Source organism: Simochromis diagramma, unplaced genomic scaffold (genome assembly GCF_900408965.1).
Source record: "Simochromis diagramma unplaced genomic scaffold, fSimDia1.1 OVJJ01000131.1, whole genome shotgun sequence".
Classification (NCBI taxonomy): Eukaryota; Metazoa; Chordata; class Actinopteri; order Cichliformes; family Cichlidae; genus Simochromis; species Simochromis diagramma.
Genome location: NW_024387200.1, coordinates 7,504,643 through 7,524,067, shown reverse-complemented (window position 1 = coordinate 7,524,067; position 19,425 = coordinate 7,504,643). Strand labels below are relative to the sequence as shown.

Sequence of the window (19,425 nt, the reverse complement as noted above, 5' to 3'; positions counted from 1 at the left end):
ATCATTACAACTGAAACATTTCCCGCAGACAAATATCCGCCATCATTTCAGTTTCCTTTCATGCTACAGGACCAATGACCCGACAAGAGAAGGGTTGACAAGTGAACTATCAAATTATTTGCTGTAGATGATGCTCATAAATCTAGGTAAGCGTACTCACAGTTTTCTCTGCTATGCAATTTGTGTATTTTATGTTTATGTATTCGTTTGTCTTGCCCTTAGGTTTAGGAAAGGCCATGTTCAGTGCATCAGGCCACACTGTTAAATACAGCAGCCAGCATAACTGGGCTACTGTCATTAGACAGCATGAGAACAAAAACCCTTCAGGAATAAGCACAAGTACACACTGTACCACTGTGGTCCTGTAGGGATATTGTACAGAGATGTTACACTTTGATGCCAAAGCCAAGCATCCTCTAAGCATGAGATTGAATTAACGTCTTCACCGCATTTGTTCGAGAGGAAAAGACCATGTCATTTTCTGTCGGATGGAATAAAATATAACTTGACTTGCAGAAATCTAAATATGGTGGTTTGCCATTTTTGCCGAGCACATAATCCCTGTAGGATGCAGATTCACTGCGACAGTGTTGGGCCCATTAATCAGAAGCTATTCAGCTTCATAGTTTGTCCTCAGAGAGACTGGGTTAATTAACACTGAGCCAAATGGAGTAGCTATAATATGGGAGCTTGCATGGTGAGAGCAAGAAGATTAGAAAACCTCTATGAAGCATCAGTTTACAGTGCAATTTAAAATTTATGGTTCACATTCACATGAATATTTAGACAGCTAAATGCAAGATTAATATCAAACTCTTGACAAGAGCATTCAGGGTACATGGCACTAAAAATACATGTACTGTAATTTGGTCCTGATCACAGTTTTAGCATTTAAGATAATGCGTGACAGGTTCAAGACGTAAAATGTGCACATCCGCATTAAACAGTATGGTCTCGTTTCATATGGTATACCTCCCTGCGACTAGAATCCATTAAATGTTTTTGCTGTTGGTAAATGAATGCAACAGATCCCACAGGTTCAGTGTATAACCCCCGAACACTGAGCAAAAATTTTGATTGTACAGATTACATCCAAACAACTGCAGTCCAACCTGGATCGGATGCAAATAACTGGCATTTAACTTCTAAATGCAGACACATTGTCAACACATTGCAGTCAATCAGACTCAGTTGAGCACAACTTGTTTATGACGCCTCTGACTCTCGACTTCTAATGTAAGTACTTAATGTTTAATGTGAATTTCTTTGTAGATAGCAAAATTTGCAAGTGACATCAAGAGACTTGTGATCTTTACCTATTTATTCCAACTGCTGTATTATCACAAACTCAGAGCAAACTGACACTGATTTCAAAAGCAATGAGACTGCAAGTTCTCTGCACCCGATCGCCAACAACCGTTTTCCCTTAGTGTGACTGAAGCATAAAGAGGGGTCTTGTCAACTCAGACATACTACTTTGTTATGCACGTCTGAATAAACATGCTACAAGAAAAACAAAAAGGCAAGGTACTGCAGGCTTCAAAGCTTTATGTTTGCAGTTGTGTCATAGGGACAATATGTAAAACTCATATTTAAGTCCCTTATAAACTATAAAACTCTGTGACCAATTAAACAGCCTTGAAGCGACAGTGATTTTCACTTATTTATAAAAAAAAAAAAAAAAAAAAAAAAAAAAAAAAAAAAAAACACAACACAGAAAAAAACCAACCTAAAAACAAAACAAAAAAAGAGCAAATAAATGTGGGAGGATTTTTTTGAAGCCGACTTGTCAAACTTGTAAAAAATGTACACAACATCTGACATGAATGTTACATTTCTTGCAAGCATGCTGTACTTGCAAGGCATTTGATCACCCGCAGTCTTTCAGTATCCATCACTGTCGACGTATGTACCAATCTTAGGCATCAAGAACTACATTCAAGCTTTTGCTGAATGTAGTTCTTGATGCACATTCAGCAAAAAAACATCAAAAGCTTCAGTTTTTGATTTTTCAGTTGGTTAAATATTGCAACAGATACTGAGGTTTGATCAGCAACCCATCCCACTGCAACATCATGAGCAAAAATTCATCAGAAACAGTACCTGATTGTTTCCCGTCTCGTCCATCCCTGAACATTTCATATTGTCAGTCTGGTCCTCAACCGACTTTAATGACAGGGGAAGCAGCACAGGGTGGACAAACAGACACACACACACAAGTGCAACCACCACCAGTGGCAAGCCATGCAAACACACACAGAAACTCAGTTATTGTGCTGTTAATCAAAAAAGGTGGAATTATTTGAATGAAAATAATGCAACTGGAGGCAGTAATAAGAAGAAAAAAAAAAGGCTGGCATGCAAAACAAAAACAGTATAACAAGGATGTAAAAGCAACAATAACGCAGTTTAGCTTGGGAATGATGCATTTTGTTATCATATCAAAATAGTTAATGTGTTATTCAGTGACTATGATTACAATGTGCCAGCAACGCAATCATGCAGCAGGGGGATATGATGTAAATACCTGATGTGTGCCCGGTTTCTTGGTGAAGATATTTCTGATAAAGGTCTCCTGCACTTCTTCCTGCTTCACCAAAAAGTGCCATAAACGTTTGACTGGCAGTGCCGAGTGGTGGCTGGACCTGAAAGGAACATCGTCAACAGTAATGTGCATTTAACATCACAAATCACGAATGATGTTGTTCAAAGAACAGTAAATCCATGGACTATGTTACTGTGGTATCCAACGGGGTCAGTCTGCACATGGATAAAACTGATTTCTGTTTGAATTTACTGAATATTTTTCTATTTACTCCACAATTTATTAAAGATAAGAGATATTTGAGTTATCACAAAAATTGGGATTTTACTATCTTACAGTAGCCAGTTAAACAGGAAAAAAGTAAATAACAGACAGTAATTAATCTGTCTTTATCCTTGTGTCTGCTGTTCTGAAACAGATGTTAGCAAAACTGTTGCAGCTGGATGTCCACTAAGTGGCAGGGAGGATGACTTGGATCCATTAATTATCCACATTTATTTATTTATTTATGGATTATTAGGTTAGCCGTTTCCTTTCTTTTGTTTTACTTTCACTTTTAAATATTAATAATACCTTTAATACAAATTTTCATTTAGCATTTTTCCCAAACCAAATTAACTGATGTATTTCTTTATTTTCTCCATCAGTATGCAAATTGTGTAAGTCATGAGTCCACTAAGAACTCTGCAAATGAATTTATTAGAACTGCCAATCGGAATTTTCTCCACTCATGTGGACGCTGTTAAAGAAAGTGTTTTAATTAGCAGTATACATCAGCAGTACACAGAGGTGTACTTGCTGTTCATTGTGATTCATAGCCTGAATTTGAATGTAAACAATGCAGGGACAGTTGGGCACTTTCCTCTTAAGCTACATGCACAAGCAGGGAATATTGTTTTTTGTTTTTTTTGCTGATGTGTTTACTTTGCTGTAGATGAAAACTTTACCCCAGGCCACAAACCGAATCACTGCCACCTCACTTACATGCCAAAATAAATAACAAATATATGAAGAAGTACTGACATAAACAGGTTTGTGGAAATAAACATGGGGAAAATGCAAAGCATTGACTGAGAACCTCTGTGAATACACAAGAGAAAAAAATGAATAAATAAACAAACCACAAGACAAAAAAAGTAAAAAAAAAGTAAAAAAAAAGTAAAAAAAAAAAAAAAAAAAAATCTGATTCAATACCTGAAAGGGGTATTTGATGCTTCAAATAGGGTTTTGTGCCTGAGGAGGGCGGGGCCAGGTGTGGCAATTTCATCATGGAGGTGGGTGGAGATATACTTGGAAGGGGGGCCCCCGAAGATCTCCAGCCTTTTCTGCAGCACCTGCTCCCAGCGCTGCAGCGTCTTCAGCACAGCATGACACAAAGGAGAGGCCACAGGCAGGTCTGTGGTTAAAAAGAAGACAATAAGACTAGCTGAGACAAGCAGTAAGAAATAGGACAGTGCTTCTTTACATCCTGGATGTACATCCGAGGGGCTGGCGTATATTTTAGTGTTTACCTAACAAATCATATCCTGCCGTAAGGTAGAAGGACTTGAGATTGGCCAACACCAGCTGAACCATGGCCAGCCGCATCAAACACCAACTTAAAAGGAGAAGAAACCAGTTTAGAACCGAAATAGAGTCTTTAAAAAATTACATTTAGGTTTATTCAGATAGAGTGGAGAAAAATTTAGAGGCAGCACAAATAAATAAAAGACAAGCAGCTGTAAAGAGCTTCAGGTTAAATCTTGGCAGCTCAAAAATGAGTCACTGACTGGAGAAATATGCACTCAGTGCTGTGCCAATACCTGTACGAATTGTGGTTTGAATGCTCCCTTTGCGGTGAGTTGGGATCAAACACATCATCATATTCATCGTCGTCGTCGTCGTCGTCGTCGTCTTCATCTCCGCTTCCCTGGCTCGCCTCGGAGTCATAATCAACTCTGTTTTCTGACGGTGGTAGTGAAGGCTTGAATGCAAGAAAACAGACAGACAAACAAAATTGTTTAGATCAACAACAAAACCGTATAAGGAAAGAAGAGACAACTTACAAAATTAAATGTATTATAGAGGATGTTAAATTGAAGTTATATTAAAAAGTCATTCTATCATTATACAGGCTGAAGATGCAACAATATCCCAACAGAAATGAGAGCAGATATGCAGGCTTATGTTTTAAAACCACTTCTTAACCACTGTTACTAATATTTGGATTACCTTTGCGATGAAGTAATCCCAAATGCTGAGCTCTGGAGGGACGAACTGTTCTTTAAAGATAGAGGGAGCTTCCTGTTCCACAACAGGGACATGGTGCTTTGGACTCAATGGTCCCTCCCTCTCTATCCCAGACTCTTCCTTGGATCCGCTACGTGATGAGAGAAGCCTGAATCGTTTGGACTTCCTGTCTGTGCCACTTGGTGAGGCTGGAGTGTTGAGAGAAAGTTAAGAGTGTGTTAAATCGCCCTTTCAAGCTGCCATTAAAATGCTTCTGATTGTGCCTTTTGCTCATTTAAAAAAAAAAAAAAAAAGCGCCTAGATTTTTTCCAAATATTTACAGTAACTTTTATATCAGGTCTACCAAACAGAGTAGCAAACACTAAGGCAAACCCACACCCACACAAATAAGTTGGTGGATTTCACTACGCTAACAGTCCAATTAATTTAACAGGAGTAAAGTGGTTTATAGTTACAAGGTCACCTTCAGAAGAACACACCAGTGTCACAAAGGAAACTACATCCTCCAAATGAATCACCTGGTGGGGGTGTCCTTGTTGGACTGCTGAGTTTTTCGATGACAGGGATTCGAGCGCCTCCTCCAAACACTGTCACCCAAAGCTTGCTGTTGAGTGGGTGTGCCATGATGCGAAACAGCTCGTTGCAGGAGTGAGTGGCCATGCCGTGAACAAACAGACTGAGGAAGACAGCAGTCAGGATCTCACACAGCAGCACAGCTAAGCCTGGCTGGCTTTCCTCACCTGCTGAGCTCAACAGACGAATCAGAGAGGCGATACCTGGTGAGAGGAACGAGTAAAGGAGAGCGGGGGGAAAAAGAGAAAAAAGAAAAAAAAAGATATTTAGACAGCAGAATCTGAATATAGACTAAAAAAAACTACATTTGCTAATTGCTGAGTAAAACATTGAGCCCCACAGACATCATTCTTTTTTGTATTTTAAGAAACATTTTATGGAAAATAGAAGTATACTAAAAAGTAAGTAATACATTTAAAGTTTTAAATGAGTCTGGTGACATCATATACAGTACATGGACAAATGTATTAGGCCACACCTCTTAATCTTTGTCTTTAGTTTTTAGTCTCACTGGGACAGGTGTAATAAATCAAGCACCTAGCCATGCATTTGTTAAAAAAAAAAAAAAAAAAAAAAAGGAAAGAAAAGGAAAAAGGGTCTTTCGAAAGAGCTCAGGGAATTTGAGCGTGGTACTGTAACAGGATGCCACTGTTGTAACAAGTCCATGAAATTTCTTGCCGTCCTAAATATTTCACAATCAACAAAAAGTTGTCTGACTGCAAAGTGGAAGCGTTTAGGAACCACAGCAACTCTGCCAGTGCAGACCATGTAAAGCTACAGAGCGAGGCTGCTGAGTGCTGAGGTGTATTATGTGTGAAAGCTGCCAACGCTCTGCTGGTTCCAAATCTCCTCCTCCATTAACATCAGAACAAAAACTGGGAGCTGGGAGCTTCATGGCATGGGTTTTGATGGCTGAACAGCTCCTGCAGATGTAGTGTGTGTGTGTGTGTGTGTGTGTGTGTGTGTGTGTGTGTGTGTGTGTGTGTGTGTGTGTGTGTGTGTGTGTGTGTGTGTGTGTGTGTGTTAGTGCATTTACCTTATCTGCAATACAGCTTAAGAAAAAGACGTCAAAAAAATGATCCTAGTAGTTTAACCCAAAATCCTTACTCTTTGATCGGTTTAAATATTACAGCGCATAACAATTCAGTGCACTTCAGTAAATCGAGCCATTTTAACAAAAGGAACATTGACTCTGTCTTCCCGTGACATAAGGAAATAAATACAGCGTATCATAGCATAGCCCACAACTTAAATATTGCCTTGTGTCTTATATGAATATCATGAGAAGACATAAGGCAATAGTTATGTTGTGTGCCATGCATGGTCACATTATTAATAGTTAAGAGTTCATAGAGAAGTTTAGAAAAAGTTTTTATCTTACTAATTTAGAAACTTGTGCAGTAGGAAACACCACAATCCCATCAAATCCCCTATGTATGGAAGACCCGTGATATTAAGACATTTATGCAATGCTTCGTTCTTGAGTTTTCAGGCTCACAGTCGGTGTTCTTAGTCCATTAGCTAATTAATTTGCACAGATTTGTAGCTTAAAAGCAGTTTCATTATCGAAATAAATAAATAAATTAAAAAAATCTCAGTCTTTCCTCATTTAAAAGCAAATTAATGCAGGAAAGTACTTGAAAATCTAATCAGATCAACTAATCTGTACTTTCTACCTGTGGCGCAGGTAGCTAAAGTGAATTATTCAGACAAAAGCATTAAAACATAACCATGTGTGTAACATATGACATGTTGGTGGGACGCAGAAATAAAACAGCATACCGATAACAAGATTTATTGCAGCGTGTCACAAACAGGAAGGGTGAGCTAGTAAAGACTTAAGTGTGTTGTTCTTGTTTACTGAAAACAACCAAAATATGCTTTGGTGTGAAAAGTTTGTTTTGATTGATTTACCTGGCCACTGTGCAGGAGAAGTGTTGGGCTGAACAGACTCATCCATGCTTATAGTTTTGAGAGGCTGCTTCTGAGACAGCAAAACACTCTGGTACACAGTCCCAGTGAAATGGTTCACGTGGCTGTGGGAGAAACAGAAACAAGAAATCGACCCCGCAAAGTATGAGGTTGCGAAGCCAAACATTTATATTAAACATGAAAAGCTGTACAGAAAAGTGAGGAAAGGAAGGGGTAGGTGGTGTAAATATATAATGCTAAAATGTTTTACTTTGTTCCCAATTCTAGGATGTTGTTTCTAAGAGACACCACTTTTGAGCTCTGTTCTGTCAGGACATGAAATACTAATGGGCTGCATCTCAGGTTAGCTGCCTATATATGCTGTTTGGTGATAGAGAAGAAACGCTACATAATAAAGAAAACATCAGTGCCCGAGTTCTCACATCAAGTGGCTTTCGAACATACAAAAATCCTTGGACGGTTAGAGAGGAAATCTTTATAGAGAATATGGAATGCTCAAGTCACCAGGGAGTCTATTAAGTTTGTAACATCCAATAAGTCCCCCTTTAAGCTCCTACAAAAAAAACCAATTGCCTCCACTTCAAACAGAATTCAAAAGTCAAAGGGAACGTCATTCAGAAGGAGCGGCAAGTCACAACTCTGAAGACATCTTTTCACAACAAACTTTATTCATAAAGCCACACACGCTGCAACTGTGCAGGTATTGTAACCTCACGTATGTTTAGGCTTCATTTTGATACAGCTCTTGGCTGATTTCCTAACCAAATTAGACTGAAGATAACAAAATCACTGGTAGGAAGGAAAAGAATTAAAACCCTGTCAACCTTGCAACACTCAACCCCCGCAACCTACATCCTCAAAATACCTTTTGAAAAATTCACACACTTGCTCAGATGCTCAAGAGGAAAAAGCGCTTCATCAAACCTCTGCAGCGACACAACGGGAGATTTTTATATTATAATTACCATAACAAAGATAGTGTTAAATTAGAAATTGCCTTGCAAATTTAGTTACACTATTTAACTCAGAACAGCATGGGATAGATGGCTCTGTGTGTGTGTGTGTGTGTGTGTACATGTTTAAAGTATTTAGTGAAAAAGATGCCAAACCATGTGCTCATTTAATCACATCACTTAGAGTCGTGTTAACTTTGAAATAGTGAGGTCAGACAGCTTGCTCTGAAAGAATAATGAAAGTTTGCTCTCAGTTTAAAAATGAATCTTCATCTTTTCTGATACATGACACACGAGCAAGTCTCTCTGCAGTCACGGCACTGTGACTCAGGTCCCAGTCTGGTGAAGCACTAGTTAATAAAATTTGCTACATTATTAAAAAAAAAAAAAAAAAAAAAAAAAAAAAAAAAAAGGAACTCACATAGGAACAGGGCTGTAAGCCAAATGGGTCATTAAAAAAATGTAATAAATAAAAACACACTCATCCATTCTAAGCTTAAATCCTTCTGGGTTGTTGTCAGAGTGATTGGGAGTTATGGTAGATAAGAGTCTTAAATAAACAATGTTCCTCCCATCTGTCAAAACCAAGAATCTAATTAAGTATTTACAATAAGAATGACAAACAGCAGCCCTGCAGCTTTTATAATTCATTCTCAACATGATCAAAACAGACAAGTAACTGTCATACTTCTCTGTGGTAAACGTCCAACACATCTTTATTTCACCCCTCCCAAAAAAAAAAGTGCAAATCTGAAACAAAGAATATGCTCAGATGATCTTGAACAGCAGTTTCTACATTGCTATTACATGTATAGTGTTTGGCTGTATGACTGCATTACGCTCCCATTATAAAGTATGCTTGGTTACCAGCAGTCAGGTCCTGTCCCCATTATTTCTTATTATTCTGCTCCAATAAGCCTAAAAACACTAACACATATACAGGGTGAACCAGAGGACACAAATGTGCATTATTATTGGCAGCATTTTGGCTTTAATTGAACCATCAGGGACATATAATAAGAGTAGTTGTGACAGATTAATAATTTGTCTTAATATTCAATGTGAATGTGATGGAAAATGAACAGAAATTTGTAATTAGCTTTGCTTGAATACATAAAGAATTTAAGACTTTTGCTCAGAGATGCAGCCCAGTGGATACCCACAATGAGCTCCAACCCTTTTGGGTCAGGTTATGTAAGAGTTTTTCCAAATTGCCCTGGTGGATTTCAGTTTAGTATAAAGCTACTCATGTACTCATGATGCCTTGATGAACAGTGTCTGTAACATGACAGGTTAGGGATTAAAAGTCTAAAAAGTATAGTAAAGTGGGTGTATTTAGCGGAAATAAAGTTCTTGCAACACTTACCTGTATGTGTGCCCATCACACAAACACTGATATATACAGGCAGACAAGGAGGCTGCCAGTGTGTGCATCACATAGATCTGAAATAAGAAGCAATGAAAAAACAACAACAAAATAAAACATTAATTAGCATGAGAGTTCAATAATTAAGCTACACTTAAAGTTTGTTTTTCAATCAACGCATAGTTCCCAGAAATCTGATCAAGAGCAAATAACAGCTAAAAGACAAGTGACTGACACATTCATCTGTTGAATACAAAAACACATTCCTTTTCATTTCCCCAAACACAAATGCTTCATGTGCAAACAGCCTCCTATATGCAGCATAGCAAATATATTCTGACTCAAAATATTGCAAAATGAACCAAAATCTCTCTAGAAACAAGTTTAATGATAAGGCAGCAATTAGCAGTCATGGAGACACACACACACACACACACACACACACACACACACACACACACACACACACACACACACACACACACACACACACTAACATCAATTCTGATTAAAACTGCCTAACATTTGCCTTACTACCCCAGGTTATTCTTATGTTACGTATTGCAAAGTCTCCTGACATTTATAGGTTTATTTACAGCTCAGTCTCATATACTGTATATAAAAGATCAATATACAAGATTTCACAAGACTGCAGTTCTCTGAAAAACTATGTACATTTAGAGGAACTGAGAGGGCACTTGATCATTAGCAAGTGTGAGCACCTCTATAAAAGCAGAAGTGTTTGCTGGTCTGGCGCATTCAGGTGTGTGTTAACACAATGCCACATTCTTCCCAGGAGAGGATGTCCCAGCAAATTCACCCCAATATCAGACTGTGAAATGCTCAGAGAAATTGTAAAACAAAGAAATCCCAAGAGCTACACCTCAGACCCTACAGGCCTCAGTTAGCATGTTAAATGTTAAAGTTCATGTCAGTGCAATTAGAAAAGGACTGAACAACTATGGCTTGTTTAGAAGGGTTGCCAGCACAAAGCCTTTTCGCTCTAAAAAGAACATGGCAGCATGGCTCAGGTTTGCAAAATTACATCTAAACAAACCACGAGACTTCTGCAACAATGTCCATTAGACAGATGAGACCAAAAGTGGAGATGTCTAGCATAACGCATGGCAACATGTTTGGAAAAGCCCCCCCCAAAAAAAACAAGCACCTCATACCAGGTGATACGTATGACAGTGGATAGGAGGTGAGCTTGGCTTATTTTGCAGCTACAGGATCTCAATCATTTAGTCTACCATGAACTCTTTTAAATACCATATTTTTCTAGAGTGCATCTGTCGGACAGCTTAAGCTTCAATCCATACTGGACCATGTCAGAACAGTGATCCCCTAACACAGCAGAAAAAGAAAAGAATCAAGGTGTTGCTTTGGCTCAGTCTAGTCTAGACTGACCAGGCTGCCTGAAATGCTGTGGAGGGACCTTAAGAGAGCTATGTATCAACAAATGACCATAAACCCCAAAGAAACAGAAGCAATGTGAGAGAGAAGAGTGTCGTATAGAGGTTTTCACAGGATTCGGTGCAGCCCTACTAATAAACTTCATGGATGCCAAGAAAACTACACAGATGAAAATGTTGCAAACCTCTACTGTGCACATATGTTGGTGCAAAAACACAAACTGCTCACTACAGTTTTTAAATATTATTTGAATGCAACGTCTCTCCATCTTTCAACGGTTTGGCACACACATAATCCAAATAAAAAGCATATGTCCACAACAGTATGCAGTATATAAAACTACAGACATAACACAACAAAATCAACTCTTAATTATCTGGATAAGGAAGAAATTAATTGTCTCACCTCGTTGGTAACAACATCTGGATGTGGAGGAGAATCGAGTGCACTGATGGTTTGCAGGATGTCGTGAGTCAGGTTGGTCAAATAGACAAGTGGATTGGCCACCACTGTCTTTACATTGGTTGTACAAGCCATCAAAAGAGGGATGGAGGTGGGCTGTGAAGTCACCGTCACCACAGATTGGATGAAGTCATCCTGGGTACAAATGTCAGAGATGAGTGTTGTCAAATCATTATGGTACATCTGTAGATGTCTATCATAGTAAATACAAACCCCCACACCTATACACAAGGACACAAACTAAGGTTACACAACAGTAAACTTAGCAAACTAAGAAAATGTAGATGGATTCTACTTTCTTATTTCTTTCTTTAGGATGAAGAAAGAAAGACACCTCACTAAAAGAACAAGGAACAGAGGGGAGCTGCTTTGAACCTTTGACAGCACAGCCTTTTCTGTAGCTATAATGACAAGATGAGCCAACTCGTGTAAATGTCATACATGATTTCTACATACATTTTGTGTGAATGACAGTTAATGAGCAAAAACAGAAAGCTTTGGCACTGGAGGGGTGTCTGGTTCTTTATGTATCTACCAAATTCCTGAATATGACTCTGTGTGTGTAAGAATACCACAGACTTATGTTCGTCATGAATCTTGATGAATCACATTCAGCTGTCACCATCTTAACAGAAGCTCTGCACCCCGACTGAAGTCAAGGCAAAAGCAAAAATGCAAAAATTTCCTTGACAGCAAAGTTTAAATTTGACAACCATGGGAGCAGAGCTTGTACAAAATAATCCAATTTTATCTCAAATCATCGCTTGTGCTAACATTTAATAGCTCTGTTCCCATGTTGGCTCATTGAATTGTTTACCTCCTAAAATTTGACTCTCTAATCGCCAGCCTAAGGCACGACCCTCCCTTAGGAGCTCCAGGAATCAGTACAGCCTGTCAGCCTATTGCTGGCAGTGTGCAGACAGTTGCCTGGGCACAACAACGAGGTCTGTGCATGGGCGTGGTGGTGTGTGCTAACACAAGCTATTCAGATGGCTTCATGTTCTGTCTATCATGTGTACTCTTTGACTCATCTGCCCAGTATCATTCCCTTCAAAGAGAATATGCTTCAGTTAAATTAAGTGGAAACTCCGGGCGGATTATACTGCCCAGAATACTTCACTGTCTGTAGTGAAAAAGACCTGCTTTAAATATGACGCAGTATTCAAGTATTGTAAGACAACAGAGTGGCCATAAAGAGAGCACTGTCATAATTAATTATTCTTGACTTGCTGCTTAAGACTGAATTAATAAGACTATAAATTACTGCAAGAAGCCCCTTTGAAAAACCAAACCAAAACTACAAACTAAGAAACATGGCAGTGTTAGAAAACTTTAAAGCTATACGCATCACTTTTGTCACTTTTAAATCCATGAAGACCAACACTAGTAATCAATGAGCAAAAAACTGTTTCATGTTTAATTCTAAACACGCTGATAAACGCAAAATCAAAGAGAAAAGCATGAGAAAATCTTCCTCTGAATCACCTGAATTATAATTATGTTGTAATCAACTAATCATTTCATATCAAATTCCCCCCCAAAAAAACCAATATTACTATTGTTCATTCATTCACTGACAAAACAGCTCCCACTGAAAAGAAAAGTTGCCATTTTAATTACCTGGTGAGATTCTTGAAGCAGCAGTATGAGCTCCATGCGTACAGAGGCCAGACCTCCTCCGTGTGAGCCGTGCAAGCTGCAGTAACTCAGAAACATCCTCAGTAAGGGCTGGTTACTCTGCAGCCAGTGTCTCCTGCTCCTGTGGCTGTCACCACGGGGACTCCCAGGCTGATAAAAACATTCAGACTTCATTAGTTTTATAGACAATCATTCAGGCTTTCTGTAAATCCACCCACCTGGGTAGGGCACAAACAAAAAGCAGCATGCTTTGAAATGGTATATATTAACCTGGTCTATCAACAATGGAGAAAAAAAAAAGTAGTGGGTTTTCTAAAGTAATTTGTAAACACACAGTAGGTGCATTGTGCAAGGGTAAGTATATATAATTGGGTATGCATGTCTGACAAACAGAGATAATATTTCTTCAAAGTACGTCATTAGACACTGTTGCTGTTTTAATTTTAATATAGCAAGCAGCCAGCTATCAACACCCACCTGCTCCTCCTCCACTAACCCAGAAACAGGGACATCACCCTGGACCGACAGCTCTGGCAGGCAACGCTTATAGCTGCAGCAGTGCTGGAGAGCCCCCACCTGAGGGGAAAAGAAACAAAAACAAAACAGAATCCGATCTTAAAAATCAATTAATCAACAAGGCGCTCCTCATCCATGAAATGTAACATTTATATGCACACAGACAAGATGCTCAATAATCATAAAGGCAAGAAGGAGATGTGTGGGCATTATGTAAATTACAAAAGTTTTATTGCGTGGCTTCAAGTCTGCAGAAAGACTTGTTATATAACACAAATGAATGAATAAATACATTTTAAAAAAAAAAGAAAAATGAAATTTGACCTCAAAGTTTGCAAAGATGTTTAAATATGTGTATGTCAGTACCTCTCTTTCTAACCACAGGCAGAGCTGGTAACGTAGCTTTCCTCCATCCAGTTCGTACCCTGTTGACAGTGTCCGGAGCTCATTGGTCATAATCTTCAAGCACGCTGCAAATTTCAGTTGAGTCACCAGGATGTCATCAGACGGTTCAATGTAATCATTGCTGTCCTCACTCTCCTCAACCAGAGATACTGGTTCGTGGAACAGACTACCGCTGCCACTCTTGCCACTTTTAGTTTCTTCTTCATCCTCATCATTTTCTTCATCATCTTTGTCGCTATCCCATTTCAGCTCTAGGGGCTCATCTGGAACTACCACTGACGGCTGGCTCCAATCGAAACTTAACACTGAATCCGACCGGCTGTTTGATAAGCTGTTGCCATCTGACTCATAGCCATTCAGAGCTGACTGAGACCAATCCGGGTCCGATGCTTGTCCGTTCCTTCTCCCAACACTGAGCTCAGCAGTGTTGCCTGTATCATCCTGGGGTCTAGAATGCTTGCGGACTTTGGGCATCTTGGAGAGGACTTCGAGTGCAAGCATAGGGCAGCCTGCATGCAAATGTGCATATGCAGCTGTGAAAAACAGTCTTCTCTCATCCAGGCTGATGGAGTCAGCGCTGCGAACCTCAGCAGTCAGACCAACTTTTGCCTTGTTTGATGAGCCAAAATGCCGGCGAAGGAGGAGTGGGTGAGTACGCAGGTAGGTGTAAAAGTTGAAAACCTCAGGGTTACATGCCGACACAGAAGAGGTACCTGCCACAGACAGAAAGTTAGACAAAACGGTTTCATCTATTTCTTTGGGGAGTCCTAGCAACAATACCTGCAAAGACAAGCTGTGATATTAGAGGAAAACAAAATAAAACTATACCTGACCTAACTGAATCACTGCCAAAGCTTCAGACAACTTCAGGTATGCACTTATGAGAGAACTAATGACTGACAAAACTACCTTATCTTGTCACTCGAATGCAAATACAAGATGGCACCAGTGTTCACGGCAAGCCGTCTCCTCCGCTGTTGTTTGTCGTCCTTCTCTCTATGTGCTGCCGTGATGTCTCCACGTTACTTGCCTATGATCGCCAAACTCTTTTGAATCTCTGGCCTTTGGACTACCAGACGCAAGATTTTAAATGGAGATCTGAGAATCCGCCTCCGCTTTCGAAGGACTTTCCTGATTACCTCCGCCACTTACCATCTATCTTATGGTCTGGATATTTGCATCACGGACATAAAGGACTCTGGGATTTCTGATCACTTCCCGGATTTTATTTAATACTGTAGCGATGTGGATTTGAACAGTGATGGTCCTGTGCGGCAAACGCGCACTATTAACTCCCAGTCAATCGCTCACTTCACGGATGCTTTCCTTGACTCTCCCCTCTCTGATGCTAACTGTAATGGGGTTTTATCAGTGGATGAGCTTGCTAACCTCTTTTATACTACATGCGCTGACATTCTTAACTCTGTGGCACCTCTGAGGATTAAACGTGCCAAATCCTCACAACCCTGGCTAAATGATACTACTCGCGCCCTTAGGCGTGAATGTCGTCGTGCTGAAAGAAAATGGAGGAAAGACAAACTCCATGTCTCTCTGGACATCCTCCATAATTGTTTATCTAAGTATCAAAAGTCTGTTGAAGCTGCCAAATCTGCCTTTTTGTCTAGCATTATTATGACTAATAGCCACAACCCCCGAGCCCTTTTTAATACTTTTAACTCTGTGATAAACCCTTGCACTACCACTTATAGGGATGCTTCCCCTGCTCTTTGTGATACATTCTTAAAGTATTTCTCTGAAAAAATCTCAGCTCTAAGGGCTTCTCATCCATCTCATCCATCATCAGTTTTAGACCCAGTTCCAGCTTTTGAATGCTTGACTGTCTTTCAACAGTTTGAGCCAGTGTCTTATATTCTGCTTTAAAACATATAATTGATCATCTCAAAATCTCTGGTTCCCCGCATGATATTCTTCCTTCTCGTTTCTTTAAGGAAGCTTTACATGTTATTGGTCCTTGTATCTTATCTCTGCTGAATGCATCATTGTCATCAGGTTGTGTACCATCTGTCTTTAAGCATGCTGTTGTGCAACCTATTATGAAAAAGAAAAATCTTGACCCTAATGCTCTCACTAACTACAGGCCGATCTCCAAACTCCCTTTTATTTCCAAAATATTGAAAAAGGTAGTTCTAAAACAACTTCAGACCTTTTTAGATGCAAATGGTATTAATGAAAAGTTTCAGTCTGGTTTTAAACCTCGCCACAGCACAGAGACAGCCTTACTTAGAGTTTTTAATGATCTTCTTTTAACCATTGACTCTGGCTATTCCGTGGTTTTAGTTTTACTAGACTTGACTGCTGCTTTTGACACTGTTAACCACAACATTCTTCTATCAAGATTGGAACATGTTGTTGGTCTCAAAGGTAAGGTTTTATCTTGGTTTAAATCCTACCTCTCAGAGAGGTTGTTCTCTGTTGCTATGGGGCAACACTCCTTGGCTTCTGCCCCTATTTATTGTGGTGTGCCTCAAGGGTCCGTGCTCGGTCCTGCTCTTTTCTCTTTGTACATGTTGCCGTTGGGATTAATTTTTTAGAAAATACAACATCTCCTTTCACTGTTATGCTGATGATATCCAGATTTATTCACCTTTGAAATCCGATGTGTCTGCTTCTTTGCAACCTCTGTTCACTGTTTGCATGAAGTTAAAATGTGGCTATCGCATAATTTTCTTACATTGAACAAGAATAAGACCGAAATCATAGTCTTTGGTAGTCACACTCTGCTAGACCAGTTAGCTGATTCCCTAGGCCCTCTCGCTAGCCATCTCTCGCTTACTGTAAGAAACCTTGGAGTGTTTTTGGATGGCTCTTTTAAACTTGAGAAACAGGTCTCCACTGTGGTAAAAAACAGCTTTTCCCAATTGCGTCAGATATCTAAAGCAAAGCTGTTCCTTCCTTTAAAGCACCTTGAAAAGCTTGCCCACGCATTTATCACATCCAGATTGGACTACTGTAACTCCCTCTACTTGGGCCTCCAACACTCTTCTCTTTACCAGCTTCAGTTAATTCAAAATGCAGCTGCGTGTCTTTTAACAGGTACGAGAATCCATGAATGCATAACTCCAATTTTAGCCAAATTACATTGGCTCCCTTTTAAATATCGCATAGATTTTAAAATTCTTTTGTTCACTTTTAAAATTCTGAATAATTTAGCGCCCAGCTATCTTTCTGAACTACTCTACTTATACAATCCCAGCAGAGCACTTAGATCGTCCAATCACATGCTCCTAGCACAACCTAGGTCTCGACTGAAGTCGAGAGGTGACCGGGCCTTTGCAACCGTGGCACCTAAACTCTGGAATAACCTCCCTGTTCATATTCGTACTGCCGAGTCTATCCAGTCTTTTAAATCACGTCTTAAAACTTTTTACTTTGGCTTTTGATTCTAACTAGTTGGCTGTTCTAGCTTGTTGTGTTGTTACCTATTGTTTGTTGTCCTGTTTTATTGTTTGTTTTAATTGTCTCGTGCTTTTACTGACTGTGAAGCACTATGGTCAACATTGTTGTTTTAATATGTGCTATATAAATAGATTTTGATTTGATTTGATTTGATGTAGATGGAAGCTCAAAAACTGACAGTTAAATTAGAGGTGAAGCATCATGTTCACTCATTTTCATTGAGGTATAAAAATGTCAGAGTACCTGGCAGCAGAAATGTCTACAGAGTTAAAGAACCGTTTTGCAGTTTTTATAAGCTGCGTTACCTTTGCTAGAACCATACTAAGCATGCTCTGAGAAGCATCATTTACCAACCACATGTCACAGCATTTTAATGTGGGACTGGTTGGGCCCTTAAGTCAAAGTGAGGTTCACTTTAAGTTCATTTCTTCATCCATTCATAATTCATGCTGGTTATAATTTCTTTTAATAAATTGAGCTCTGTGGTCAGAAGGTTCCTTGTGCAATTTCAGCTCACTTAACGAACCAAAAATAGTTGCAAGGTTGTGAATGAGGACTTAACCTTAGTGTGTATTACAATCTGCAGCACTTCCAGTCTACCTCGTGTTATTATCTGACAACCTATATTGGACAGCCCTTTGATATTCTGACAACAAAGGCTATATCAAACAGAAATTTACAAAGGAATCTTTTGACAGGCAGATTCTGGCTGAATTACATTTTTCCATTCATAAATAAAATGGCCCTTGAAACAACTGTTCTATATTTTAAAGGAGTGGTAAGATAAAAATCAGAAAACTGGATTGGATTCCTATATTATACTTAAATTTATCTGAGAAATTCCATTTAGAAAAGCTAAAGTTCACTGTAGACAGCTATTAAAACAAATGTGGTCAGAAATGATGGTATGTGTATGAACCTAAATTTTCACTATGCTCTATTTTCTTGATTCTTCTCATACTTATGTACAATTTGTGTTTCTTAATTAGCTTAAAAAAAGAAAAAGATTGTAGTAATGTGAATCAGACAGTGAAACCAAGTGTAACAGATCTATTGTTACAAATATATTTTTTTATGGAATTTTTCTAGTTAAAGAACATAAAGAGCACAGCAGACCTACCAGTGTCATATCGGTTCTCAGCAGACCCAGATCTGGCAATGTTAGCTTTTTGTTCAAGTAGAGTATCCAAGGCTTTGCTGTAGTCCTCCAGGACCCAGTAAGCCATGCTCCGTAGAAATGGGTCCTGGTGTGCCGGAATCTGAAATTCATGAACTAATTACAACGGCTCATCTTGCGTTTTTTCATGTTATGGATTCAAACATTTGGTATTTTGCTCAAATTATACACTTAAAACTGAAAAAACAACTTTTGGTGTCTGCACACCTGTTTGTCTTGTCCTAAAACATGTCTCTGGAGGATCTTTTTGTAGGTGGATGCCGTCTCAAACTCAAACTCATACAACCTTGAGATCACCAACGCTAGCTGGAGGTCCTGCATTTTCTCTATACACACCTAGAGGACGACAAAGAAGCCAGGTATTTTTTAGCAGTGGATTCTGTTACTGGCAAGACTGAGTGAGGTAGAGCAGATAAATAATACATATGACTTGGTATGTGTTGATCATCTGAAACTGTTGTTTACCTGTCAAAATGGAAAGGAAAGGGCCAAAAATGCAAACAACAAAAGCCTGTGCTCACAGCAAAAACTGACTAGTTCAAGTTGTTGTGGTTGCTCCCAACTGGGAAGGTGTGAGGTGCATATCAATGAGACTACCTCCCAGTCAGACAGACTTGAGCAAAGTCAATGATAGCCCTTTGCCTGAGTGGTGCTTATTTCCATAAAATGCTTAAAGGGCTTTCAGTTACTCATGCAGATGAAATAATGTGACCCACTGCTTCAGGGACTCACTAAACAGAAATAACCTTGACAAATTAAAGGTTAAACAATCGACATGACCAGGAGCAGCTTTCTG

The 19,425-nt window shown here is 39.2% G+C and overlaps 1 protein-coding gene and 1 long non-coding RNA gene across 5 annotated transcripts in view; one reads left to right on the top strand and one right to left on the bottom strand.

The window, feature by feature from the left end:
• Window positions 1–19,425, bottom strand: part of LOC120745444 (dmX-like protein 1) — a 62,185-nt gene that overhangs the window by 11,995 nt on the left and 30,765 nt on the right. For 3 of the 4 annotated variants that reach the window (XM_040050303.1, XM_040050304.1, XM_040050305.1), the window contains exons 27-41: window positions 18,837–18,965; window positions 18,573–18,711; window positions 13,997–14,748; window positions 13,592–13,690; window positions 13,097–13,264; window positions 11,420–11,611; window positions 9,599–9,675; window positions 7,262–7,383; window positions 5,293–5,550; window positions 4,757–4,962; window positions 4,348–4,508; window positions 4,057–4,142; window positions 3,740–3,941; window positions 2,528–2,645; window positions 2,104–2,166 (exon numbers count right to left, since the gene is read on the bottom strand). In XM_040050303.1, coding sequence (XP_039906237.1) covers window positions 2,104–2,166; window positions 2,528–2,645; window positions 3,740–3,941; window positions 4,057–4,142; window positions 4,348–4,508; window positions 4,757–4,962; window positions 5,293–5,550; window positions 7,262–7,383; window positions 9,599–9,675; window positions 11,420–11,611; window positions 13,097–13,264; window positions 13,592–13,690; window positions 13,997–14,748; window positions 18,573–18,711; window positions 18,837–18,965 — 2,772 coding nt within the window. The remainder of the gene's footprint in view (window positions 1–2,103; window positions 2,167–2,527; window positions 2,646–3,739; window positions 3,942–4,056; window positions 4,143–4,347; window positions 4,509–4,756; window positions 4,963–5,292; window positions 5,551–7,261; window positions 7,384–9,598; window positions 9,676–11,419; window positions 11,612–13,096; window positions 13,265–13,591; window positions 13,691–13,996; window positions 14,749–18,572; window positions 18,712–18,836; window positions 18,966–19,425) is intronic. The other variant, XM_040050306.1, reaches the window with a different exon arrangement.
• On the top strand, window positions 1,748–9,849 carry LOC120745446. Its single transcript, XR_005698635.1, has 3 exons — window positions 1,748–1,761; window positions 8,766–8,770; window positions 9,572–9,849. It is a non-coding gene; the product is annotated as an uncharacterized LOC120745446 (long non-coding RNA).